This window comes from Cynocephalus volans, chromosome 12 (genome assembly GCF_027409185.1).
Source record: "Cynocephalus volans isolate mCynVol1 chromosome 12, mCynVol1.pri, whole genome shotgun sequence".
NCBI classification, from domain to species: Eukaryota; Metazoa; Chordata; class Mammalia; order Dermoptera; family Cynocephalidae; genus Cynocephalus; species Cynocephalus volans.
The window spans coordinates 67,294,035-67,320,062 of NC_084471.1; the positions used below are offsets into that span (position 1 = coordinate 67,294,035).

The window sequence follows — 26,028 nt, forward strand, 5'->3', positions numbered from 1 at the left end:
GGATTGTTCCTTCGCTAACTAGACTTTCAGATCAAAGACAGGCTCTATCCTGCGGGGAACCCCAAATCTCCTGTTTCTTCTCCCAGTCTGCCAAGAGAATTTTTCTAAATGCAGGTTGTATTCAGAGTCAGAGTGCCTCTGATTGGTAACCTGGCAAATGCAGAGCCTGACTCCAGCCGATGGGCCCAGCACTGTATTGTGGCAGGAGCGAGGACACGGGTGGGCTCAGAAACACTGTGCTCCATGCGATCCTGGATGGAGGTGCCTGGCTTCAGTGGGGTGGTGCCTCATGGATGATTGCTGGGTTGGGCAAGCAGCAGGACTTGGAACCCTGTTTTTAAGTTTCATTTCCAAATCCTGGAGTGTCTTTTAGCCAGTGACAGCAGTAACACCTTCATTAGCCTGCTGGATGTGTAGTGCCACCGAGTGCCTTCCTCCTCCAAATCTTTGAGGCAGATTCTTCCCTGAGAAGCTTCATTCTCCTCTGTCTGGCATCTCCGGGGCGCTCTGATGCTTCATCTGAACCCCTGCATCTTCCTCTCCTCCTGAATGTCCCCCTCTCCTGCTGTCTCCTTCTCCAAGAAGCCTTCCTTGAGTGCCCTCAGTGACTGCTCAGGCCATCCTTCCCCATCCCCCAGCACTGAAGTCCAGATCTCGGGCTGCTTTTTGTGTTTGGGGATGGCCCATCTCTCCCACCAGCCTGGGAGCTCTGAAGGCAGAGTCTGGGTCTCCTTCTTCCTTGGGCTCTGCACATACTGGGCACCTCTTCTCCAGGCGTGTCAGAATAAGTCAGCCATAGCCAAGGGACAGACATAGTCAGGCCAAGAGCATCTTGCTCTCCAAGGCCCAGCCCAGGTGCGGGAGGGGATAAAAGTCTCGTGCCAGGGCCCCAGGGCAGGAACTCACAACCTTGACAGTCGTCTGTCTGCAGCTGGGTGACCATCCGTCTGTCTCTGCCATGCCTCTCTCCTCGTGCCAGGCCCAGAGGGGCTTCAGTGCTCGCTCAGCCTGTACTGCTCTTTTAGGGGGCCGTGGCAGGGGCAGTTTTAGCAGCAAGAGCTTTAGTTCCTTTGGGGGGTGCCGAGGAGGCTCTCGTGGGAGGACCTGGGGGTCAGGGGGAAGGATGGGGTTACAGTTTGGGGAGAGGAGGGGTGGGCCTGGGCTCTCCTTGTGCTCTCTGGGGGGCATCCAAAAAGTGACCATCAACCAAAATCTGCTGACCCCACTGAAGATTGAGATTGACCCCCAGTTCCAGGTAGTACGGACGCAGGAGACCCAAAAGATCAGAACCCTCAACAACCAGTTTGCTTCCTTCATTGACAAGGTGAGGGTCAATTCAGCCAAGCTCCTGCCTCGGTGCCTCACTCAGAGGAGCTGCTCTTGATTGACTTGGGAATGGGGAAATCTGGCCTCCTTCTGCCACTTTTCTAATCTTTTCTTCAGCAAGAGAGTCCCTCTGTGGTCTAATTGGAGTCCCTCTGGTTGTGCTGAGGCTCTGTTGTTCCATGGTTGGGGCTCAGTGGCCAAGAACAGCTGGCCAGCAGTGGGAGGACCCTTCCCTGTTAATCTATCCAATCATTTTGATGTGCTCAGAGTCTCATGTAAGGGCATGAGGCTCCCCCTACCCAGGCTGGGCTGGGAGGCAGGGGAAGTCGGGCTGACTGGAGGGTCCCTGAGGCTTTACTTTCCAGAGGCTGTGCCCAAGGAGTCCCACAGGAGCCTCAGGGACCCTCTGCTTGTGCTGCAGGTGCGATTCCTGGAGCAGCAGAACAAGATCCTGGAGACAAAGTGGCACCTGCTGCAGCAGCTGGAAGTGAGTGACAGCCCCCGGGACCTGGAGCCCGTCTTTGAGGCCTACCTGGCCCACCTCCAGAAGCAGCTGGAGAAGCTCCAGAGAGAGCGAGGGGCTCTGGACGCTGAGCTGAAGACCTGCCAGGACCAGGAGGAGGAGTATAAAGCCAAGTAGGCAAACTGAAGTTTCCCCACGGAGTCTGGGAGGGGTCTGGGAGGACTTGGATTGGGTCTGTCAGCCAGAGGGTCTCCCACATGCTGGGTGCTGAGAGACACAGGGCCTGCCCCTCTCTATCCCCTCTGCATCCCCGTGCCTTCTGACTCCCAGGTTGCCCCACCTACTACAGGGAAAGGAGGCCCTGCAACCCCCCTGCCCAGATCAGGGAGAACTGTCTCCAGTGGGTTGTGGCCCAGTTCCTACAGGTCCCAGCCATGAGGGCCCATGCTTCTGGTCAGGTCTGGGAAAGGCTTATTTAAACAAAGCCTCAGTGGGTTTTTTTCTTGAGAAATTCCTGTTCTGCAGGCTGTGGGCTAAAGTGATTCATGTTCTCTGGTCTCAGGGGTGGAAGGGAATAAATTTACTGGGACCATCTACAGGTTCATGGCATGACTCACATCACAGGTCCCCTGTGGTGTGGAGAGAGCCCTGGACTAACAGGGGGCTTGGCCGGGATGACTATGACAAAGAGTAGCTGTGAGCTCCTAGCCTCAGTTTCCATATCTGTCAACTGGGGAAAATGTCACCTCCCTTCTTACCTCCCAGGGATATCGGGAGGATGGGATGTGAGGTAGAAGAAGGAAGGCCCTGGAAGGAGCCCAGGATTGGGGCCAGGAGACCTGGTTTTAGGTCTGCTTTAGCTACCTAATCATCTTGGCCAAGTCATATAATCTCTCTGATGAAACCCAAATTGTCTACCTCAGATGATGGCTGTGAGTAGTAAGTGAGAAATGGTACTTGAATGTGCCTTATAAAGTGTGAAATAATGTGGCCTATTGTCATTAAGAGGACATGGGCTGAAAGAGTGGCACAGGGACTCTACAGAGTGCCCACAAAAACTTCCTGATAGGAAAGGAGAGAAGGGGGCTTGTCGTGTGTCCTGCTTTGGAGCATCTAAAGGCAAAGGAGTCCTTTTCCTGGAAGTCACGCTTGGAGGTGGGGCATGGGCTCTGATCTCAGCACCTCAGACTGTGTCATTTTCTACTGCTTTGGCAGGTTTGAGGAGGAGGCCCATAAGCACGCAACAGTTGACAATGACTTTGTGGTCCTCAAGAAGGTGAGGGTAGGGGTCAAGTGTTCACTCAGATCCTGAGCACTCACCATGCATGGAGCCTTGACTTAGGCTGTGAGGGCCGAGGGTGGGAAGTCCTGATTCAGGACTCACTTTATCTGCAGGGAAATGGGACATATACCTAGACACAGGGACCCTGAGACAACTTTTGACAGAGAGATTGCTTCACGAGCTCTGGCTGTCACGGTGGGAGAGGGTGGGGAGAGAATGGAAGAAGCAGAACTGGTAGAGATTAATCAGGGAAGGCTTCCTGAAGGCGGTGTGAGTTAGTGTCAGGCAAAGGAGAGGTCAGGGCAGGGTGGGGCTAGAGGAGGAAGGAGTGGGTCTCCAGCGACAGTGGTGGGTAGGTGTTGGGCAGTGTGTGAACAGAACTCCTGAGTCAGACGAAGGCCCACGACGAGGAAGCGGAGGATACACTGTGTCTGTCTCCCTGTCCCCAGGATGTTGATGGGGTTTTCCTGTGTAAGATGAAGTTGGACGGCAAGCTGGAGGTTCTGAGAGAGCATATCTGCTTCTTGAAGCGTCTGTATGAAGAAGTGAGGATCTGCGACAGGAAGGAGGCAGTGAAAGGAAGGGCGGGTGGCTGGGCTCCCTGTGGCTAGCAGGGCAGTAGCCGGGAGGGGAAGCTTGGTAGGGTGGCTTAGATTCTGGGTCATTCAGTCATTAAACAATCAATTACTGAGAACTTATTAGGTGAATTGCTAGGTACTGGCAAAACATTGGTGAGTAACCAGACAAAAATCATGAAACCTGCTTTCTATTGGGGGACAGGCAATAAGCAATAGACTTAGCACGTAAATAAACTATGTAGTATGTTAGAAGGTAATAAATGCTAGGAAAAAGGAAAATTAGAACTGGGAAAGGAGGATTGGAAATGTGGGGCAGGTGGCAATTTCAAATAGGGTGGTCAGGGTAGGCCTTATTTAGGAGATAAAATCTGAGTGAAGATTTGAAGGTGAGGAAGTTCACCACGCAGGTGGGTTTGGTATTCTGGCAAGAGTTGGCAGCCCACAGCCAGAGCGCACTGGTGTCTTTGAGGAAATGGAAGCAGGCCACATGGCTGTGACAGCGGGAGTGAGACGGGGAGCAGTGTGATAAGAGGTCAGCGCCGTGGTGGAGACCAGCTGATTTGGGGCCGTGCTGCCCATTTTCCTTTAATGTCCACACTGTGAGAGTCGTTAGAGACCACCTTTTTAGATGATGACCTGGAGCTCCAGAATGCCACCCAGCGTGCAGGAGGGCACCGGCTGATGGAGTGTGGGCAGAAATTCAGGCATCCTGTTCATCCACTCTGGGCTGCAAGGGAGAGGGAGCCTGGGGGCAGGTGGACACCTAATCAGTCTTCCCTGCAGGAGCTGGGCCAGCTTCAGACCCAGGTCAGCGACACATCCGTGGTGCTGTCCATGGACAACAATCGCTGCCTGGACATCAGTAGCATCATCACTGAGGTCCGTGCCCAGTATGAGGAAATCGCTCGGACTAGCAAGGCTGAGGCGGAGGTGCTGTACCAGACCAAGGTGCTGAACTGGGAGCAGTCCCATGCTGGAAATGGCTAGGTCTCCATGTACACACACCATGTGGTCGTCCACTTTGGTCCCACTGGAGCAGTTCCGGTAACCTTCCTGGAGGTCCAGGGCCGGGTGGGCAGGACCATTTCCTCTCTTCAGGAGGTAGGCAATGCAGGGAAACCGTGGGAGACAAGCTTGGACTCCTGCAACACATCCCACCATGTCCTGGTCTCAAGTGTTTGACCCACATTCCAAATGAGAATGTGAGGGGGCATCCCCAAACACACCAAACACGGTGTTCCCCACGGTCTTGCTGTCACAGTGGTGGTCCTCTCAACTAATGGTGTCACTCTGCTCCCCACTCAGTACCAGGAGCTTCAGACATCTGCCCAGTGTCATGGGGACAACATGAAGGAAACCAAAGTCCAGATCTCCCAACTGCACCAAGCGATTCAGAGGCTGCAGAGTCAGATTGAGAACCTCAAGAAGCAGGTAGGGCTTGCAGAACCCCCGCGCCCTTCTCCTGCTGCCCTTGTGCCTTCAGTCCCCTCTCCTGTTCCCAGCTTCTCTTCCCCCAACCAGTGTTGCCAGTGGGTTCGTGTTGAAGACCTTGATAACTGGCTGGAGCTCTGGAAAATTTGGGGAGGAGAGAACCTCAAGCCCCACCGAAGATGAATTCAACCCTTCTCCTCTGAATTCTAGCCTGCGTGTTGGCTTTTCTGGGACAGCTCCCCTGCAAGGCACAGCCCTGGGGGGACTGTTCACATTGTAGTCCATGTTCAGGTGCACAGCTTGTTTTTGGCTTCTTGGTGAGAGGGTTAATTCATCTCTTTCCTTATCTCTTCCTTTGACTCTTATTCCTCAAGCCCAGCAGAGACTTTAAGGCCTAACACTGAATTTCCTGGTCCCCTGATGGGGAAGTGGAGATCCAGGACCTCAGAGAGCAGGCGAGATGGGCAGATGGGCGGCAGGGCTGGGGCTGATCCCTCAGGTAGAGGAAGGAGAGGGAGGGGGGTTTCTGCTCCTCCTGGAAACCTCACTTCTAGATGTGAAGGGTCATAAATTCTTAAGTTGCCAAGTATCTTTGTACTCATATTTCTCAAACCCAAAGAACTGATTTTTGGATCAACAGAGGGTGGAGAGCAGAACCAGAGTCAGGGGTTTCCTCGGGCACTGTGGCTAGACGCCCAAGTCACACACAGCCATCCACTCCCAGCAGGGCCCTCTGGGGAGGTTCCTGGAACACACATAGATTGTTCAGAACCCATATTCACCCCATGCCACCCTTGCTGGTGTTCCTTGGAGTGAGATGCAAGATCTGAGATGAACGTGACCAGGTCCTGTTGCTCAATTTGGACCCCTTGCTCTGGAATCCCCTGGGATGTCTGTAAAGATGCAGATTCCCAGACCTCCCGCCAGACCTAGGGAATCAGAATCTCTAAGGGTGGGGCCCAGAAATGTGCTTTTTAAACAAGTTCATCCAGCTGATTCTGAAGCACACGGTCTTCAGAGCCCAAGGAACAACACTTAATGAATGTCTCCCCAGTAGCCAGGCCTAGTAATCACAGCTCCTCACACACAGTGATGTGCCTTTCCTGTAAGAACCCCTCTTGGTGATGCAGTGCCACCCCTCCTCCTTCTCCTGCACAAGCATGAGGAACTGGGCTCCCCCGCGCCAGACCCCCCGTGGAAGTTGCCCTGCATTAGGGGTTTAGGTCCCAGCTCTGCCACTCATTGCCTTTCTGAGCCTCAGATGCTTCATCTGCAGAGTGGAGATTATGTTCCTGTCCGTGGGGTGCTTGTGTGGGAAGAGAATAATGAAAGCCTTTAGGGAGTTCCTTCTTTCCTGAACCAGATGTAAGAACAGACCTACTGTAAGGCCAATTAGATGGGGATCTTGTCCTTCCTCTAGGAGTTTTCTATTGGATTGGAGTGGTAAGTACAGAGACCGTACTTTCAAATCAAAATTTGAGGCACATGGTTTGACATACTATGACAATAGGACAAACTATTTGAAATGGGACTATCCTAAAAATATTAAGGACCAGGATGGCCCTCAAGATGAGTCTTATAGATAATGATCCATATAGGAAAGGAAGAGCTCTAAGTACCCTGGGAGAGATTTTGGTAAAGTGCTGAGGGTTGAGGGTGGGGAGGAAATGGGGGAAGATCGCTTGAGGAGGTGGCAAAGGAGGTGTATTAGTGTCCTGGGGCTGCTGTAATGAATTGCCACAAACTTGGTGGCTCGAAACAACAAAAATTGATTCTCTCACAGTTCTAGAGGCTGAAGTCAAGGCATTGGCAGGGTGATGCTCCAACTGAAGGTGCTGGGGCGAGTCTTTCTCTGCCTCTTCCTGGCCCCTGATGGCTCCAGAAGTTCCCTGGCATCCCTTGTCACATGGCTGCATTGCTCCCCCCTCTGCCTCCACCTTCGCATGGTGTCTTCTCTGTGTCCTATCTTCTACTTATAAGGACACCAGTCATTGGATTTAGGGCTTATCCTAAATATAGTGTGATTTCATCATGATATCCTTAACTAATTACATCTGTAAAGACCCTACTTCCAAGTACAGTCACTCTCTGAGGTTCTAGGTGGACATAGAAGTTTGTGGGGGACACTATTTAACCCACTATAGGAAGTAAGGAAACAGAGGAGGTGATGCTGTCCCTCAGAATGAGGAGAGTGGCAGGTTGGTGGCTGTAGGTAATTTTGAGTTCATGAGATTATGGTCTACCCCAGGCCTCAAGTTATATCCACAGTAGGTGCTTTTGGAAGCTGTGTTGGATGTACAGCCATTTCCTCCCTCATTTCTATCCCCTCCCAGAACGCCGGCCTGCAGGTGGCCATGGCCGATGCCGAGCAGCGTGGGGAGCTGGCGCTCAAGGATGCTCAGGCCAAGCTGGATGAGCTGGAGGCTGCTCTGAGAATGGCCAAGCAGGACCTGGCCCAGCTGCTGCGCAATTACCAGGAGCTGATGAGCACGAAGCTGTCTCTGGACGTGGAGATCGCCACCTACCGCAGACTACTGGAGGGCGAGGAGTGCAGGTGGGCAGGTGGAGGGACCTGGGGATTTGTGCCTGGGGTGGGGGAGGGGGATGGAATGCCAACACCGTGCTCTCCTTGCTAAAAGAGATTCTGAGAGATTTCCTGACACTGTGTCACTAAGGGCAACCAACCCTGCTGGGACAGATTTTAAATCGGGGATTGTGGATTTTATCTGCTGAGAAGGTAGGTGAGGCTTAAAGGTGCCTGGTGATGACTTCTTTGCAGCCTTTCTTAGTGTATCCTCTTCTTGTCTTTTCTCCCCCAGGATGTCTGGGGAGTGCAGCAGCCAGGTCACTATCTGTGAGTATTAGGGGATTTGGGGAGTGGGATCCCCATAGGGCACTGAGGACCCTGCTGTGACTCTGGTGCATTTCTTGGCAGCCACAACGGGAAGCGGCACCATTGTGTCTGGAGGAGCTGGTGGAGGCCTGGTGGGCACTTGTGGACTTGGAGGCAGGAAAGGCAGCTTTGGGTCCTGCTGCTCCAGCATCGTGACTGGTGGCTCCAACATCATCCCGGGCTCTGGGCAAGGCCCTGTTTTGGGTTCCTGCTCTGTGTCTGGCTCTGGCTTTGGCTCCAGCTCTGGCTCCAGCTGCCGCACCATCCTGAAGAAGACGGTCGAGTCAAGTCTGAAGACGTCCATCACATACTGAGTGACCTGGCAGCCCACCTCCTCCCTGAGCCCACTCGGCCCTGCTCCCACCCCATCACCCGGCTATGCACGGTCAGCTCTGTGTTCACTGCCCACAGCTCAGGCTGGCCCACGGGGGCTCTGGGAAAGTCAATAAAGGCCTATCTCCTGCTGTTCCGAGCGCTGGCCCAGCCTGGCCTTACTGTGCTTATCAACGGCGCCACGTCCTCCTGTCCTCAGCCAGCCAGTTTCATTTTCTCCTGTCTCCACGGCCTTCATGCTGAGCTGGAAAACTCCTGGTTTGGCATGGCCAAACTGCACCCCTATGCCAAAAATCACCCTTTACAGGGAGGGGAGAGGCCTGAGGCCCACTGACCAGAGCCTGGAGGTTGGAACCCAGAGCCACTATCTGTCTTCTTCCTTTGCCTCTCTAGGACTCTTTCTCTAGCTCTCCTGAGAAGTGAAGCAGTGCCCAGCTCACCCGGGGCAGGTCTTTCTTCATCTCTCGCCCCTTTCCTCACTCCCTCTCACAAATTTTATTCAGTGCAAACTCTAACAAGCCGTGGGTACATGTCTCTTCTGCCCTGCCTGCTTTTGGCATCACCAGCATAATCCTCTCCCCCCGACAACCTATGAGACCCAGGTCTTCCTTCTCAGAGCCCTTGGCCTCCAGGGCCAGAGACCAGCCTCCTGTGACTAATTCAGATCCCCTGTGTTGGGAAATGGGGACCTATGGCAAGGACCCCTTGGGTCCTGTTCCTTTTTCTAGTCCCATCCCAGTGATGCCCTGACTCCAGCTCTATCCAGGGTGGCAAGCCTGGCTCTTGCTACCTCCCCCCACAGCTCATCTCTGAGCCTTAACCTGGCCCTGGTACTCCTGGACAGGGATGTCCTGGCCGATTAACAATTTATCATTGAAGCTAAGCCATAGCCTTAAATGTGTGTTTAAACGGCCTTTAGAGGAGAGGCTGAAGGGCAGAGATGAAGGCTTCCTGTGGCAATGTGCAGCTTCTTGGCTGCTCCTTCCAGCGATTCAGCTCTGCCCCTGGTTTGCAGACCTCACTCACAAAACAAAAGCTGTATAGCTCCCCAGCCCACTCTCCTCAGAAGGCAGCTTGTGGAATACCTGTGATTGTCCAAGCATCCCAGACAGTTTATCAGGGGATTCTATCAAGCCGTTCGGTGTGCTCCTTGGGATGCCCTCCATCTCCCCTATCTCCACTGATGTTTCAGCAGCTCATGTAGCTTGTTCCCTCATCTGTTGCCTGTTATAATAGGTTCCAGTCGTGACCTGGGCCGCCTTCATCCCTGCTCCTCCTTCTTCCCAAGTCTGCTCCACATTTTCTTCCTCGTGGAAACCTCCCCACCTCCCCATGTCTGAACCTTCTGGATCCTTCGTGTTCCCAGCTCAGTCTGGCTGCACCTGTTGCTGTCCTGGGCTCTGTGTCTGGTTCTGGTTGGGGACCCAGCTTCTCTATTAGCCTGGGACCTCTGGGCAGGTTCTTCCCCAGCACCTGAGATACAGCTCAGTATCTGCAGCTCAGCTTGTGCCTGGGGGCTCTGATGGGGACTTGGGCTGAAACTATGCCCTTACTCCCTGACCCCTCAGCTCCCATCTCGTCCCTGGTCTGAACATGAAGCTGGAAATTTCTCCTCCTTCCTCTCCTTCAGGAAGCTCTGCAGGAAGCCAGGAATATGGGAGTCAGGGCTTGGTGCCAGAAGGGGCTGGGAGGTTTGCCTTCTCCACCTCCCAGTGGCCGCGTGGTCACCTGCAGTGAGGTGCTCCTTCCCCTCCCCATTTCCAGACCCAGGTGGGGACCTGGCTCCCTCCACCTCCATAGACTGGGCTTGGGAGGGCATGCTATTCCTCCTTGTTTTAGGGGAGGGCAGCCCTTTTCTCAGATCTGTGGGTCTCTCCCTCAAAACTATCCAAAAATAAGTCTTTCAGCCTCATGTGAAGGAGACATGGGTGGATAAGACTGTGGGCCTGGGGCTGGAATTGTTGGCTCAAATACCAGCTCTGCCATTTCCTAGTGGTGTGGCTTCGACCAAATGATGTAATCTTTCCATGCTTCAGTTTCTTCATCTGTGAAAAGAGATTAGTGATAGTACCTACCTCACAGGATTGTGTGGGGATTGCGTGTTCAGGATCCCAGCAGGAAACAAAATTCACTCCAGATAGTTCAATTAAATTGACTTTAAAAAAAAGTATAATTTCCATTTTATCTTTTTTTCCAGGATAGTTGCTTTTTAGTGCTTAAGGACTCAGCTCCTTACTTGGGATTTGGGGGAGGTCGTGGGGCAGCAGCTGGTGGTCTAAATTGGGGTGTGGGTGTTCAGTCCTTTCCAGCTTCATGAGAAGGATTCCTAACCACCCCCCTGTGAATGGCACTGTGAATGGCACGCTCAGCAGTCAGGCAGTTTCACAGACAGCTTGGGAAGCACATGGCGTGGAAGATGCTCGCTAAGGAAATGTCCCTGACGCTGTGGCCTCCACAATGTTGAATGATGAACTACTTAATGGTCCTGTCATTGGGCACACATTGGAGACAGTTCATGCAGCAAATAGGTGGCATGTGACTTTTTGTTCCTTGTTTTCTTTGTCATCTTGGGAGCAAGGGCCTGAGAGAGCTAAATTGACTTTAATGAAAGGACTACTTACAGAGGGGTGGGTGGACAAAGGGAACAAAGATTGAGAGGCCAGACACTGGCAACAGCGGGAAGTCATTACCACCCTTATGGCCAGGGTGGCCAACTGTCCTGGTGCGTCCAGGCTGAGGGGACTTTCATTGCTAAAACAGGGCAGTCCTGGGAAAGTCAGGACAAGCTGGTCATGCTACGTAGAGCTGAAGAACAAGAGAAGAGGAATGTCCAGATAACAGAGTTGCTGGAACTGTGGAGGAGGGATCACCTGGAAGAGCAGGGAGGCAGCCGGGAAGAAATACCCCACCTCTCTCCCTCTGGCTGATCTGCTGGTGTTTCCCTTTGTTCAAGGGAGCTGGAAGCCAGAGAACAAGGGAGCAGCCCATGAGGGTCAGGTGGAGTGGGAAGGGGACAAACGGAGCATAACCAGTGTGCGGATGAAATATGTTATTGAATAGAAGTGCTTAGGCCTCTGCCTGCTACATAACAAGTGCTCAATAAATGCTGACTAAAACAATTACTATCAGCGTAGAAAGCCCTATCCTCTATGGGGGCTCCTCACCCCTGCCTCACATTACGGCCTTCATTGACATTATCAGCTGCCTTGCCTCACCCTTTCTGCAGCAGCAGAAGCAGGAGCATTCTATCCCCTCTGCTCTTGTGTCCTGCCAGCAGGGAGGGACACTGGGTAGGTGAGAGTGTCCAGAGATGGTACCCTAGCAGGTAACAGCTCTCCTTCTCTGTGAAGGGCAGTAGGGGAGGGAGCAGTTTCTGCTTAGGCTGCAGAAAGAAGGTCTGAGCTGTGATGTTTTGTATGAAAATGGAGTGGAGAGTAAGGGTGGGAAAAGGAAAAGTGGCTTCCCGTTCCCCTGCCTGGCGGGAACCAGTAAGCTGTCCTGCCTTGGTGGAAGGGAGGCTGTCTCCAAGCAGCAAATGTGAGCTCTGTGAGTGTGGTCCCTAGGCCATCTGTGTGCCTCTCACCACCTCCAGCACAAAGCCTGACACAGAGAGTATGCTCGGGAAGTAAGTGGGAATGACTGGCGTGAGTGAGTGTCAGTCTCTGGGGTGGGGTGAAATTCGTGTTTACAACCCGACTCCCACTCCCACTTCCACCACCCCGCCGCACAGTGACTCAGAGGGCTGACATCACTCTCTAGCCCAGGGGGCCCACAGCCGCATCCTGGAGGCCAGGCCCCACTCATGACGGTCTCCCACGCTGCCCAAGGAGAGATAAGGGAGGCTGAGAAAGTGATCGCAGCCCGAGGGAAGGAGACAAAGTTCAGTGGGAAGTGGCAGCTCAGTGCGGGGATCGCAGGCCCTCTCTTTTCCAAAGGACCTCTGTGGCAGGCCCTGCTTATAGGCAGAGGGAAAGAGGCCCCAAGACACACAGCTCAGTGGGGATTCATCTCTCAGTGGCTCCCCCAAATGCCTGGTATCCTGACTCCGAGCAGGGAGGATAATCTCTGGGGCATTAAGGGAATAGTTCTGTGCGTGAGCGCTCCTCACCTGCCTCCTTCCTGGGAGCTGGGTTCAACTTTCTCAAGCAATTGGGAGCCACTTACAGTTTTCCAGTGGCCCTAGGAAAAGATCCCACAGCCTCCTCTGGGAATGGAGCGGGCTCTCTCTGCCTGCCTTCCCCGGGCTGTGGGGACAGGAGGAGGGGGCCGGTCTCCTCTGTCACAGTCCCCTGTCCCCTCTGTTGGGATCCTGGGGAGACAGGCTGGGTGAGCATCTTAGCTCTGGCCTGGTGGGGTGTGGGGGCACAGCAGGTGCTGTCCCTGTTCCTTCGCTCTGGCAAGTCTCTGCCCTCTCTTGGCCCTTTTTCTTGCTGAAAGATGAGGGGGGTGAGGAGGGTCAGTCTCCAAAGTCACTTCCTCAATCACTCCCTCAGCCCTCACACTTGAAGTCTCTATGGCTTTGCTTGGGGCTGTGTTTGGTCCCAGCAGCCTGAGGTGGGTATGGAGTGGAGGGACGATGTGAAGTGATTTAAGGAGCACCCTGGCCCCTTCTGAGTCAGATACCTGGGCCCCTGATGGGCAGGGGAAGATGGGAGTGATGGGGTTGCTGCATGGGCCTCTTGGGCTTTTGCTGAACAAACACTTCCTGGGTCTGTACCTGTCTCCAGCCAGGATGGCATGTATCCTCCTCCCACCCCAGCTCCCTCCAAAGTGCATGGGCCCTCTGGGAGGCTCCACCATGGGACAGAGGGTCAGGGGTCTCAGCTGATGGTTGAAGCCCCCTGCCTCTCTTTAGCCTCCAGAAGAGTGTGCTTTGCCCCCAGGTTTAAGGGACCTACCTGAGGAGCCCAGGCCTTTTCTACCTCTTCAAGTGCCCAGGCCCCATGGTTGGGCAGGGACCCTCTTTCTGTCCTTGAATCCACTTTGCCCAGCACAGGGTCTCCACCCAGCAGATGGTCTACCAGTGTGTGACAACAGAACAGCTGCCCCCCCCACCTGTCACCTGTGCCCCCCATCCTGGACCTGCCAGGAAGCCATGAGGCTGTGGGCTGGAGGGTGGGACTAGAGCAGGCCTGGGCACTCTCTCCAGCAGCCCATTGCCCAATGCTCCTTCCCTTGCCACCTGCACAGCCCCGGGCCCTGCAGCCTTGGCTTACGACAGGGGCCTGGGACGAACTCCACAGAACAGAGCCCCATTGACTGCCGCCATCAGGGATAGGTGGTGGGGTGGCCGTGGGAGCCCGTATCATCCTGTTCCAAGTGAGGAGAGCCTGCGGGGGAGAAGGTGACATCCCGCCCCAGACAGTCTGGGCTCAGCCCAGCTCCGGAGCACAGGTGATAACCGAGAGTGGCCCCTCCCTCTGCTGGGGAGAGGAGACTCCCCCAACCCACAGGGTCCCTCCCTCTCCTCCTGGGGCAATGGGGCAGGAGTGTGTGTGGAGCCCAGGAGCCAGCCCTGTTGGGAAAAGATAAAAGCCCATCAGTGGCCCAGCAGCTCACTGTGCTCCCTCTCAACTCTCTCAGCCCTCTGTCCCGCCCTGCAGACAGCCATGAGGTCCTCTGTGTCTCGGCAGACATACTCTACCAAAGGGGGCTTCAGCTCCAACTCTGCCAGCGGAGGGGGTCGGTCTCGGGCCCGCACCAGCTTCAGCTCGGTGACAATGTCCCGGAGCAGTGGCAGTGGTGGGGGGGCCCGCTGTGGCCCCAACACGGGTGGCTTTGGCAGCCGGAGCCTCTATAACTTGGGGGGCAATAAGAGCATCTCGGTCAGTGTGGCTGGAGGGGCTTCATCGGGTCGGGCTCTGGGAGGCTTTGGCCTTGGCAGCGGGGCCTTCACAGGCCTGGGGGCTGGCAGGCAGACATTCGGGCCTGCCTGTCCTCCTGGTGGAATCCAGGAGGTCACCATCAACCAGAGCCTGCTGACCCCCCTCAACGTGGAGATTGACCCCGAGATCCAGCGGGTGCGCACCCAGGAGCGGGAGCAGATCAAGACCCTCAATAACAAGTTCGCCTCCTTCATTGACAAGGTGGGCAGGGGTGGAAGGAGGCGGGGGGGCCCTTGGAATAGAAGCAGGCCCCTGTTCTAGCCCATGTGCCTGGGGGTGGGGGCTGATGGAATGACTTCGGAGTTCTCCTGACCTGAGCCTGGGATGGCTGGAGATGGTCTTCTGAGTGTTTACTGAGACTGTGCAGGTGAATCTCCAGTCTACTCACGAGGGCTATGGGCCAAGCCCACCTTAACCTGTTGGAGCCTTTCCTGTGGCCATCATTAACACAATTATACAACAGCTTTATCTCACAATTAAAAAATGGATTGTCCTCATTGCTCCCGTAGCAGGATGGTCCTTATTCCCCTTGGTCACTTTACAGCTGGAGAAACTATGGCTTGGGAGTCAAACAAGTTAGCCAAGGCTGAGGGCATGGAGTCCTGTCTGTCCCCTGTTCTTTCAGGCCTGGAGGAGGCCTAAGGGCAAGATGTAACTAGAACACATTTGGAAGGATGGGGGTCTTAGGAAAAGTCCCCCTTTTACTTCTCTTTTTCCTCCTTGTCTGAGCCAAGAAGCACAGTTTGGAGTTGACAGTGAGGAGGGTGGTCACCATGCCCTGGGTGAGGGGTTTGGCCTGTTTCAGATCTGGAGCGTCCTGAATCCTTCCCTTGCCTCCAGCTCTATAGGACAGCTCTCCTACTGCCTTCTGGCATTTCCTGGTCCATTTTGATGGCGTTGCCCACCTTGGCCCTGAGCTGAGGCAGTGGGGTCATGATGGGGAAGATCTGGTGGCCAACTGTACCTTGGTTCAATGATCTGTGCTTTCCCAAAGAACATTCACATCCCCTTTCTCATCTGTTACCCACAGTGGTTCCATGAGGAGTCCGAATGGTTGATATTGTACCCATTTTTGAAATGAGAAAACTGATGTCTAGAGAGCTCAAGTGATTTGCCCAGGATTATACAGATACTTGGAGGCAGAGGGGACCCCGTGGTCCTTGGCACCAAGGGGTGTTCTTACCACTCACCTGCTGCATGGTGCCCCAGGGCCGTGTGACTGTGGGCCCTGGCTGCTGTGGAGGTGGTACCTGGAGAGACTGGATGGTGTAGGGTGAAGCAAGCTGTTCTGCCTACCTTCTCACCTTCTCTCCTGGTGACCTTTGGCTCTTTTGTGGCACTGTCGCAGAGGTCAAACAAGCAAAAACTTTTCCCAGGCTCTTAGAATCAGGGCCTGGGAGCTGGGATTCTGAGAGACTGTCTGGTGTCTAGGAACCCTAGCTGGGAAGAGAAGGCCCTGGGGGCCTGTTAAATCCATGGTGTGAGCCTCCTTTTGAGTCTACAGAGGTAGGGCTCAGGCATTGGTATTTTTTTTAAAAAAAGCCTTTTGGAAAAAATGTTGAATTTACAGAAAAGTTCAAGAATAATACAATATATTCCTGTATACTCTTTCACCCAGATTTACCAATTTTTAACATTTTGCCACATTTGTTTTTCTCTCTCTCTTTGTGTGTGTGTGTATGCATCTGCATTTTAACAGTTGATTTTGATGTAGAATTAGGGTTCAGAAACATTGATCTAGTTCAGTTTACCCAGGACGAGTGGGAAAGGGAGACTCAGAGAAGTGGTTTGACCAAGGTCACCAACCTGTAGATGACTGAGCTGGGGCTTTTGTGTTCATTAACTCTTTAGAGTCCTTTTTACCAGACTGGACTGTCATTCCCAGCAAAGACTATTCCCTTCAGCAAGGTGCAGGTGCTACTGCACTGCCGCTGTGATGCCCTGGCCTTGGATGGGTAGTGATGATGGGCCCTGTCCTGGGCCCCTCATGTGGCTGGAGATGATGTCAGTTTACCCTTCTTGCTCTGGCTCAGGTGCGTTTCCTGGAGCAGCAGAACAAGGTGCTGGAGACCAAGTGGGCCCTGCTGCAGGAGCAGGGCCAGAACTCAGGTGTCACCAGGAACAACCTGGAGCCCCTCTTTGAGGCCTACCTGGGCAACCTGCGGCGGCAGCTGGACGGCACCCAGAGCGAGCGGGGGAGGCTGGACTCAGAGCTGAGGAATGTGCAGGATCTTGTCGAGGACTTCAAGAACAAGTTAGGAGAGCCAGACAGGCTGGGGCCAGGGGGAATGGGGAAGGACAGCCCTCGGGGACCCACCTGGGGGACACACAGACAGAGCTGGTTCACTAGGGTGCTCAGGTCATGACCTGCTATCACCTGGAGAGTTAGCACGTTTGTTGTTTGTAATTTTATAAAGTCATTATTACTGGGTTGGAAGAGTAGTATAATGAGCCCCCATGCTCTCATCACCTAGCTTTAATAATTATCAACTCAGAGCCAATCCTGTTTTGTCTCCACCCCTCCTCCCTTCCCCTCCTCCCTTCCCCTCCTCCCTTACTCTCTTGAAGCCAATCCCAGCCATCATGTCATTTCATTCACGAATACTTTAGTAGATATATTTGTATCATTTGTCTACATAACTTGACTTAATAAAACATAAATGGAATGCCATAATCACACCTAAAACTTCTAAAACAGTAATTCCTCAATATCATCAAATATCCAGCAAGTTTTGAATTATCAATAGTCTCATAAATATCATAAATTTAAAAATTATGGTTTGTTTGAATCAAGCAAATGAACCTTATTGGAATAAGGTTCCCGTATTATAATTAGTTATATATACCTATAACTTTAAGGCACGATTTCTTATAACTTTTCCCATAACTTCCCACTGGTAATTTCTAAACCTTAAGTCTCAGCAAAAGTGGTTGGGGAGGAGCTAGTTCTAGATGACATCCTGCTGTTGAAAGTGAATGCAAAGGTGGCCACTGTCGACACATCCTCACATATGAAGGGCTCGGATCCAGAGAGATAGCTACTCTTGATTGCCAGATTATTGCACAAATTCTGTGCCTCTCTTCTCAAAAGGGGGTGAGGAGAGAGTGTTTGAAGGCAGTACTCCAGTTTCTGCACTGGTTGGCTACATTAAAGAATTGCTCCCCAAAGGTGTTCTTGGCCAATGCAGGACCCATCAAGGCTTTCTTAAAGCTGAGTGGGTCCAATGCCTAAAAGCAGAACTGGGCTGAATCTTCCTCGTGTCACAGGTATGAGGATGAAATCAACAAGCGCACTGCAGCAGAGAACGAATTTGTGGTGCTCAAGAAGGTGAGCAGGGTGGGAGGGGTGGGGGAGTTGGTTCTTCAGCTGCTGGGGTGCCGGGCTGACCTGGGGAGAGGTGAGATCCCTGACAGCTGAGCTCTCTGCCTTGCTCTCTCCCTCGCCCCCAGGATGTGGATGCCGCGTACATGGGCCGAATGGATCTGCATGGCAAAGTGGGCACTTTGTCCCAGGAGATTGACTTCCTGCAGCATCTCTATGAAATGGTGAGATGGCCAATGAACAGGAATAATTTGCAAATATGTACATACAGCACTGGGGGTTCCCCATGGAGGTCTTATCTGAATTCATGGGTGCAACCTAGTTGGTAGAGGATGGAAACTTGACCCTTTAATACTAGCTTCTATGTATTAAGTGCTTTTGAAGGACTAGGCACTGAGCCAGGGTTTTTACATAATCCTCTCAACAACTCCATAATGTAGGTACTATTATTATCTCCATTTTATTGTCAAGGACACTTGCCCCATGTTCACACAGCTAGTAAAATGTGGTGCCAGAATTCAGACTTGGTTCTTGGACTCCAAAGTCTGACTCTTGCCACTCTGTCATATTGCTCTCTTCCTGCCCAGTTTGTAATGGAACAAAGGATGGAGGAGCAGAGATGGGCAGAGAGAAGGGACTGGGATTCCAGGTTGGAGCAGAGGTGAGGTGTGGACAGTGGGTAGATCCAAGAATCTAGGAGGGGTTCCAGGCGACAATGGGGCTTTGGAGACTAGGGTGAGAGGGTTGAACTTAACCCAAACTGACCATAGAATCATAGACTGTCAGGATCAGCAGGGACCTCAAGGCCAAATTTCCACTCAGCGTAGAAACGCTTTCTATGATATCCATGACAGGTGATCATGTAGCCTCTGAGTGAACACATCGAGTGGCAGGGAGCTCGCTGCCTTCTAGGGCAGACATTGTCATCATTGAACAACTCTGTTAGAAAGCTGACTTGAATCTTCTTCCCATGACTTCTGTCCTAGATTGACCCTGACTCTGCCCTCTGGGCTGCACGTATCCAGTTGTCTTTCATGTGACATATGTCTTTCATAGGACAGCCTTTAGAGGTCAGGATGATTAGGGGATGAAAATCTGTGGCATGTGAGGAAGTTCAGGAAGTAGGGTTCTTAGTGAAGTATTCAGAAAATAGAGAGGTGGGGAAGGGAATTTCAAATACAGACTTCTAATATTGCCATCTTAATTAATTTTCCTTGGAAAAACCCTGGATTTTTTCCCATGAATGCTTTCAAGTGAGACAGGCATCCACTCTCCCCCAACTTCCTGTATTCAGATACTTGAATTTTGGAAACCGAATGCGATAGTTAATCATTCTCTTTCTCTCCTGTGACATGTTATTGTGGTTTTATCCCATCATTTTAAGCTATGTGGGCACTTTGAAACTTGATTCTCCTGTTTGGTGTATTAGTGATGCCCATCTTTGGGTTATCTGCAGACCCGATAAGCTTTCAGTTTAGTTATTTGGTAGCATTTCAGTGTAAGTCGTTGATACACACGTTAAGGCAGTCGGGACCAAGAACAGAGAGAGTCCCGTGGGTCTTCAGTAGTGACTTTCCACTGGGCTGTCCTCCATTAACCAATAATTTATGGTTAAAGTGCCTCAGCTACTTTAAAATGCACTTAACCATACCATCACCTGGGTCACATTTCTCTGCCCTATTTTCCAGAATGCTGTGAAAGGCTTGGTTAAACAACGTCCATGGCAGGCCTTGAGCAGTTTAATAATATAATCATGAAAAAAAATGAAATCCATTTGGTTTGACTTTTCCTTAGACACCTCTTAATGCCTTCGTGCCTCCCATACACATTTTATAATTCATCTTAGATGTATGTAAGAGATCGACGTCAAGCTTATTTTGGAGAATTCCCAATCTCTCCCCTTTGAAAGTCGGGACGTTTGCTGCGTCTGGGGTTCTGGAACCTCTCCTCCCCATATTTCTCAAGGATCTCCAGGGGTGTCCATCCCTTGGGCAATGCCCATGGCCTCCTAGGATGTGCCCCAACAAGACCAAGGCCTCTCACACTCTGTCTGTCTCAGGTTTCCATATCCTCTGACTTTCCTGCCCTTTCCAGTGTGATGACTGTTCTCCTAGATGAAAAAGGGGAAAATGACAGAGCAGTGGGGCTTTTGGCTTCTCCTGGGTCTTCTGCAGGGATTAGCCCTATGGTGACTCCCTCGTTCTTCCTGCCTAGAGTTCATCTGATGGCCTCAAGTCTTCAGCCTCAGCATCCCCAGCTCATCCATGGCCGTACTGCTCTCCTTCCAGCATTTCTCTGTGGTCTGTCAGGACGGAGCTGTTTGGGAAGCATTCTGGGCCGTGATGCTGAGTTTTTAGGTGCTTCCTGCTTCTTCTTTACTGGGATCTGTGGTGGTCATTCACTGGTTAGGGCTTCCTTGTCCTCTCTTAGGTTCTCTTCTCTCTGGCATGGGACTGTAGCAGGAGCCTGAGCTGGGGAAGGGGAAAGGGGTGACGGTTCAAGATGATGTTGATAGTTGGTCATGGCGGGGAAAAGACATGCATGGCTGTGACAAGGCGAGGCTATCTGTGACAAATAGGCCTTGTGGCACCTTGACAGAGCTTCAGAGAAGTCTGTGCAAATATGAGTGCACTTTACTGAGCACCTACCACGAGTCACACATGGATTCTAATCCTCACAGCAGTCTCACTAGGAAGGTGTCATCACGGCTGTTTTAGCAACTCCCTCAGTCACACAGCTGGTGAACATCGGCTGGGGACTTTGACGGAGGCTTGTCTGCCTCCAGAACTCATATGTTTTCCCCAAACCACAAATGTTTCAGTGATTGGATTCTTCCTCCACTCCCTTTAAAAGACAACCTAGATTAATAATTGAAACCTATGTCAGTACGGATATAGGTTTTGGCTTTGGTATTTCCCTCTCTCTATTTCTGTCTATCTTTACTTTAGTACATGCTATCTCGGGTTCTGGTGTCAGACCCTGCAGGCTTGAAGCTGGGCTCCTTTTATTAGCTTGTGATTTGGGTGAGTTACTTAATTTCTTTGTGCTATTGGAAAATGGTGTGTAATGGGTTAGTACTGTCAAGTGCCCGACACAGTGCCTGAACCTCAGCAAGTGTTCAGGAAATGAGAGTTGTGGTTATCATTATTCTGTCTCTGTCTATTGCCATCCCCTGGGTGCCATGAAGGGCCAGTGTGTGAGGAAAGTTGGAGGCAAGACCAGAATATGGAAGGTGTTGACTTTAGAGGGAAGGTTCTCTACCCATCAGGGAGCCTCTGAGGAGTACTGAGTGAATGAGTGATTTGTCAGAGCTGAGGTTTGGGCAATCTGGTGGCAGCCCAGGGCAGGAAGGATCACAGGAGATACAGAGGCAGAGCCCACTGGGACCCAATGCAGTTGAGACCCAGTGAATGGAACCCAGAGACAGAGACCTCGACTCTCCATCACCTAACCTTCCGTTCGCAGTGTCTTTAAATGCTTGCTAGTGTGGTCCTAGAAACACAGGGCCAGGCCCAAGGATACCATGACAGTGTACACCTAGCAGTGTGTTCTAGAGGAAACCTCTCAGCTTTGTTGCTCAACTGACACCCTGTCCAGTCCCCACCCTGTCCCTGGTGCCCTTGGATGTGTCACTTCCTCTCTCTAAGCCTCTTTTCTCACTTGCCCATTCTCAGGACCACTGTGGACGGTGGTACAGGGGGCTAACTGGCTGGTGCTGGTACTGGCTGCCTCTGCCTGGAGGGGTGCCTTTTCCCAATCTGTGCAAGAGCACCTGTGGGCCAGCCATGGGCCTGTCTGCCTCTCAGGTTGTCCCAAGGATTAAAGTGTCCAGTGAAATGTGCTAGCACAGTGCTGGGCACCAGCGTCAGTGCAGGAAGTATGCATTCCTTTTCTCCTTCTTTAATCTCTTGGAAGCCTGCAAATCCACAGAGATAAATGAAGTTTGTAAAAACAGGAGACCCATTTCATAGCTGGGGAGACTGAGGCCTCTCCTTGCAGTACTGACTTCCTTCTACAGTAAAGCCTGGGGAAGAGTGTAGTCTTCCTAATGCCACCCAGCGGCTCCTGTCTTCTATCCCCTGTCCCCTGCTGCAGGGGTGCTGATGACAGCTGTTCTGTTTCTTCAGGAGCTCAGCCAGGTGCAGACACATGTGTCTGACACCAATGTGGTTCTCTCCATGGACAACAACCGCAACCTTGACCTGGACAGCATCATTGCCGAGGTCAAGGCCCAGTACGAGCTGATCGCCCAGAGGAGCCGGGCTGAAGCCGAGTCCTGGTATCAGACCAAGGTGAGAAGAATAGCTGGCTCCGGTATATGGGCTGGATTGGACACAGACCCTCCCCCATTGTGAGAGGTTGGGCCACTGGGACCCTTGGAGCCCTGGGGACCAGATACCCTCCATCTACCTGGGGGCCTCTAGCTATCAGGGTGGGCTTTGGGGCCAGTGGTTATCCACGTGGGCTGGGGCTGTCTGATAGCTCACTGCCATTTCTTTGGCCTCCAGTACGAGGAGCTGCAGGTGACGGCTGGGAAACATGGGGACAGCTTGCGGGACACCAAGAACGAGATTGCTGAGCTCACCCGCACTATCCAGAGGCTGCAGGGTGAGGTGGATGCAGCCAAGAAGCAGGTGGGCCTCTTCCTGGGGGGTCTCGGGGTCAGGCCTGGGTGCTGGCAGGGTCAGAGGGCCTTCTCATTGTCATCCTGTGGGGCAAGACCTGCTCTTCTCCTGATGGATGGGACACACTCAAATGCTGTACCATCAAGATCAACATGCTCCTTTTACAAGGGAGGAAACTGAAGCCAAAGAGGGGAAGGGACTTATCCAAGGTCACACAGCATATAAGTGATAGATCAGGTGGGATGACCTCCTCCAAGGAGACTGATCCAGCCTATCTCCAGGAGGAGGCTGAGGGTTCAAGGTCCAGGTCACAGATGCTGACTCCATCTCAGGTCTGGCTAAAAAGTATGGATTCTTCCTTAGATCAGAATGAAGCATTTGGTTAATAGTGAGGTTCTACGATTTGTTTTATCTCTTCTGAGGCATTGGGCTGAGCTGCAGCAGAAGGGACTGAGGGTAGACTTCAGTGGGACTGTCCCAGTGGTGCTATATGATCTTGCTTGTGTAATAGCATCTCTTCTCTCAGATGGATATTTTTCCTTTCTTTATTTCCCAGTTGGTTGGGGCAGGGGTGTGGGGATGATGATGCCTGGCTTGAGGGAAGAGAGATAAATGGGATGACCCTGGAGGGTGTTCCCAACACCTCGCACTCCCTGGGCAGTGTCAGCAGCTGCAGACGGCCATTGCAGAAGCGGAGCAGCGTGGGGAACTGGCACTCAAGGATGCTCAGAAGAAGCTTGGGGACCTGGATGTGGCCCTGCAGAAGGCGAAGGAGGACTTGGCTCGGCTGCTGCGTGACTACCAGGCCCTTATGAATGTCAAGCTGGCCCTGGATGTGGAGATTGCCACCTACCGCAAGCTGCTGGAGGGCGAGGAGAGCAGGTGGTGGCCCTACCCCAACTGAGAGGGCTTCCCAGCCCTGCCCTGTGGGAGAGCCATGCAGTCTGCTCTGGTGCCAGTGGTTGGGGGTTGGGGGAGGAACCAGGGAGCTGGGCTCCTAACTTATCCCCAGGGGAGAATTTCCCATTGTGTTCACTCACCTCCTTGGTTGACACAACCCTCCTTAATCCTTATGGTGGCTGGAAGCCCAATGGGAAGGAAACTTCCTCTGCCAACACCAGATTCCACCATCAGCGGAAGCTCTGAAAAAAACCCATCATCTCTGTCCTTGGGGAAGGCATGAACTAGAGAGAAAGTGGGCAGAAATTGGATAGCTCTGTCTGGTCTCGGGCTTGCTCCCTTTGGAGCGGAGATGCTGTCCATGGCCTGCATGGGGAGGGGGGAGGGAGGAGGAGGATGGGGTGGGACACGGCCTGCTGGTAGCTCTGCCTCCTCTGTGGCACTGGCTGTAGGACCTGGTGGACAGGCCACAGGTCCCTGCACGGCCACATGCATATACTTATTGTGTCTCCTGGTTTGTCATCAGGACCCTGGCTCTCCAGAGTTGATCCACTGAGTTGGTCCAATGCCAAGATAGGGAATGGGGGCAAGAGGGTCTTCCCTTGGGTTCCTGGGTCCATTGACCCCTCTCTTGGCCTTTCTGTTTCTCCCAGGATGTCTGGAGAATGTCCCAGTGCCGTCAGCATTTGTGAGTATTTGCTGCCCAGTTCCTGCACCACCCCTAGCCTGGCCCCAGAACTCTGCTCAGTTCATTCAATCTGTCCTTGGCCTAAAGCTGCTCCCCTCTGTTTGAGGCCCTGGACACTGTTCAGAGAATCCCAGGGAATGAGCTTCCTGTTCTGGGCTTCTCTATCCATTTCCCATGGCTCTGCTGCCCGATTTTTTTCCGATCCCTCACTGATTTCTGGGTGCCCCCCAGCCCTCTCCTGGCATGGCTGTCCTGCCTAATCCAGACCCTTTGCCTTGCAGCTGTGACTGGCAACTCTACCACTGTGTGCGGAGGCGGCACGGCTGGCTTTGGGGGTGGCATCTCCCTGGGTGGGAGTGGAGGGGCTAGCAAGGGTGGATTCAGCACAAGTGTGGGCTATGGCGCTGTCAAGGGAGGGCCCATCTCTGGGGGCACCTCCATCCTGCGGAAGACCACCACGGTCAAGACATCCAGCCGGAGGTACTAGCTGCCGAGCCTTGCAAGCTGCGGGCCCCTGCAGTCCTCTCCCTTTCCCACTCACCCCTCTTTGCTTCCCTCCCCACTCACCTTAGGAGCAGGAACAGCCCAGTGGACCACAGACCCAGTGTATTTTCATACAAGACTATTTGCATATGATTTGCATTTTGGGAAGGGCTTAAATCTACCCAGACTTTCTCCTTGGTTCTATGATGGGATGGGAGGGGAGGTTAAAGTCACCCCTTGAGTGATGTGTTTCGGTGATTTGGGGGTGACTTTCTGACCATTGAGAGGAGGTTGGCTTTCCCAGGCCATTTTGGCTTCTCTCATTTCCTCTGCTCGTCTGCTCTGAGCTCAGGACAGACTGGAGGAGGGGAGAGTAAAGTCGGAAGTGGTCCCCAAAGACCCTTCAACCTCCCCAATCTCCCATCAGACCCAGCCCTCCCTAGATGTACTCACATCCCCCTCCCCTGTCTGTGTCTGTGATGTGTCTCAATAAACAGCAACTACAGCTAGCTGTCTGTGGCTTCAGTTTGTCCTGTCTGGGGAACTGAAATTGTGTCAATTGATGAATACCCTGATGGCTGAGGCAGCAACAGCCACACACTCACTGTGTTCCAGTCGCCATGGTAACTTATGTACATTAGCTCAACACCATCACCATTCTAGGCTTGTGTATGGTTCAGGGGAGGAGACCCAGGATCAGGGGAACATGTAAATTGCTCAGGGCAGGACCCAGCTACTCAGTGGCTGACAATTAACCAGCCTAGCCCTTGGTGCCTATTTAGCCCTCCAGTAACTCTGTGGGGCAGGCAGCATGATTTGTTCAGTGGAGAGATCTTGGGCTTTAGAACTAGGCACATCTGGGTTCGAATCTCAGTTCTGCCACTTAATTAGCTGTGTGACCTTGGGCAAGTTACCTAACCCCTCTGAGTTCTAGTCTCCTTTGTAAAAGCAGGGCTGTGATAAGAACAGGTTATGGGACCCCTCACAAGACTAGGTTCCCTTTGCTTCCCTTCTCCATGACTTCTGGATTCCCAGCTCATTCTCTTGGAGTCCAGAGACTTTTTTTCAGCCTCCACATCCAATCATCAATAAAAACCCACCTTTAATTGGATTTTGTGGTTTAAAAATACATTGCTTTGCCTGTGACTTTCACAGCAGCCCCAGAATTCAGTAGGGGGCATGTGATACTTCATTTTACATGTGAGGCAACTAAGGCTTGCAGAAGGACCTCTCATGCCTGTGGCTGTATAGCTGGTTAGTGGCAGGCCAGTGTGTCAGGCCCTCTGTCCTTTCTCTACAGAAGTTGCTTCTGTCCCACCCCTGCTTCCATTATTCACCAAATCTTAGTGATCCTCCCTCAATTGTGTCTCTCAGGATCGCCTCCTTTCCTCTCCATCTCCACAGTTCTCTACCACAAGCCTGGATCCCCCTCTTCAATCTACATCCAAGCAATTCCCGAACAGGCTGATCTCTCGTCCCTGTAACTCCCACACCCCAAAACCCTGCCACCAAATCAATCTGCCTGAATAGAGGCTATGCATTCCTCCCTTGGCAACCTTAAAGCTCCTGGCTGTTGCCTACACTCTTTCAGCCTGGCCACTCAGCCCTCCTCAGAGGATCCCAGAAAAGCCCTGTGAAACTTCTACCATGGTTATGGGAATGCCAGCAGAGGGATTTTGAACCAAACCTGGAAGCACGGCTTAGGAACACAAAGGCCTAGCACTTAGCAAAATCAGCCCCACCTCACCAAACTGGGTGGTCCCCAGCTTTGGGAGGCAGTCACACTCATAGATTGCAAAGACACACAACATTTTAGGAA

General features: G+C 52.6%; 2 protein-coding genes across 2 annotated transcripts; both read left to right on the forward strand.

The window, feature by feature from the left end:
* Positions 1–958: 958 nt before the first annotated feature.
* Positions 959–8,287, forward strand: KRT78 (keratin 78). Its single transcript, XM_063074890.1, has 9 exons — positions 959–1,324; positions 1,748–1,962; positions 3,005–3,065; positions 3,521–3,616; positions 4,433–4,597; positions 4,955–5,080; positions 7,414–7,634; positions 7,900–7,934; positions 8,016–8,287. Exons 1-9 carry the CDS (start codon positions 959–961, stop codon positions 8,285–8,287), a joined length of 1,557 nt encoding a protein of 518 aa, XP_062930960.1.
* A 5,596-nt stretch (positions 8,288–13,883) lies between these two features.
* KRT79 (keratin 79) lies at positions 13,884–24,718 on the forward strand. Its single transcript, XM_063115572.1, has 9 exons — positions 13,884–14,392; positions 16,225–16,445; positions 17,459–17,519; positions 17,642–17,737; positions 21,641–21,805; positions 22,022–22,147; positions 22,800–23,020; positions 23,692–23,726; positions 24,008–24,718. The coding sequence occupies exons 1-9, from the start codon at positions 13,916–13,918 to the stop codon at positions 24,211–24,213; spliced, it is 1,608 nt and encodes a 535-aa protein (XP_062971642.1). The 5' UTR covers positions 13,884–13,915; the 3' UTR covers positions 24,214–24,718.
* Positions 24,719–26,028: the final 1,310 nt, after the last annotated feature.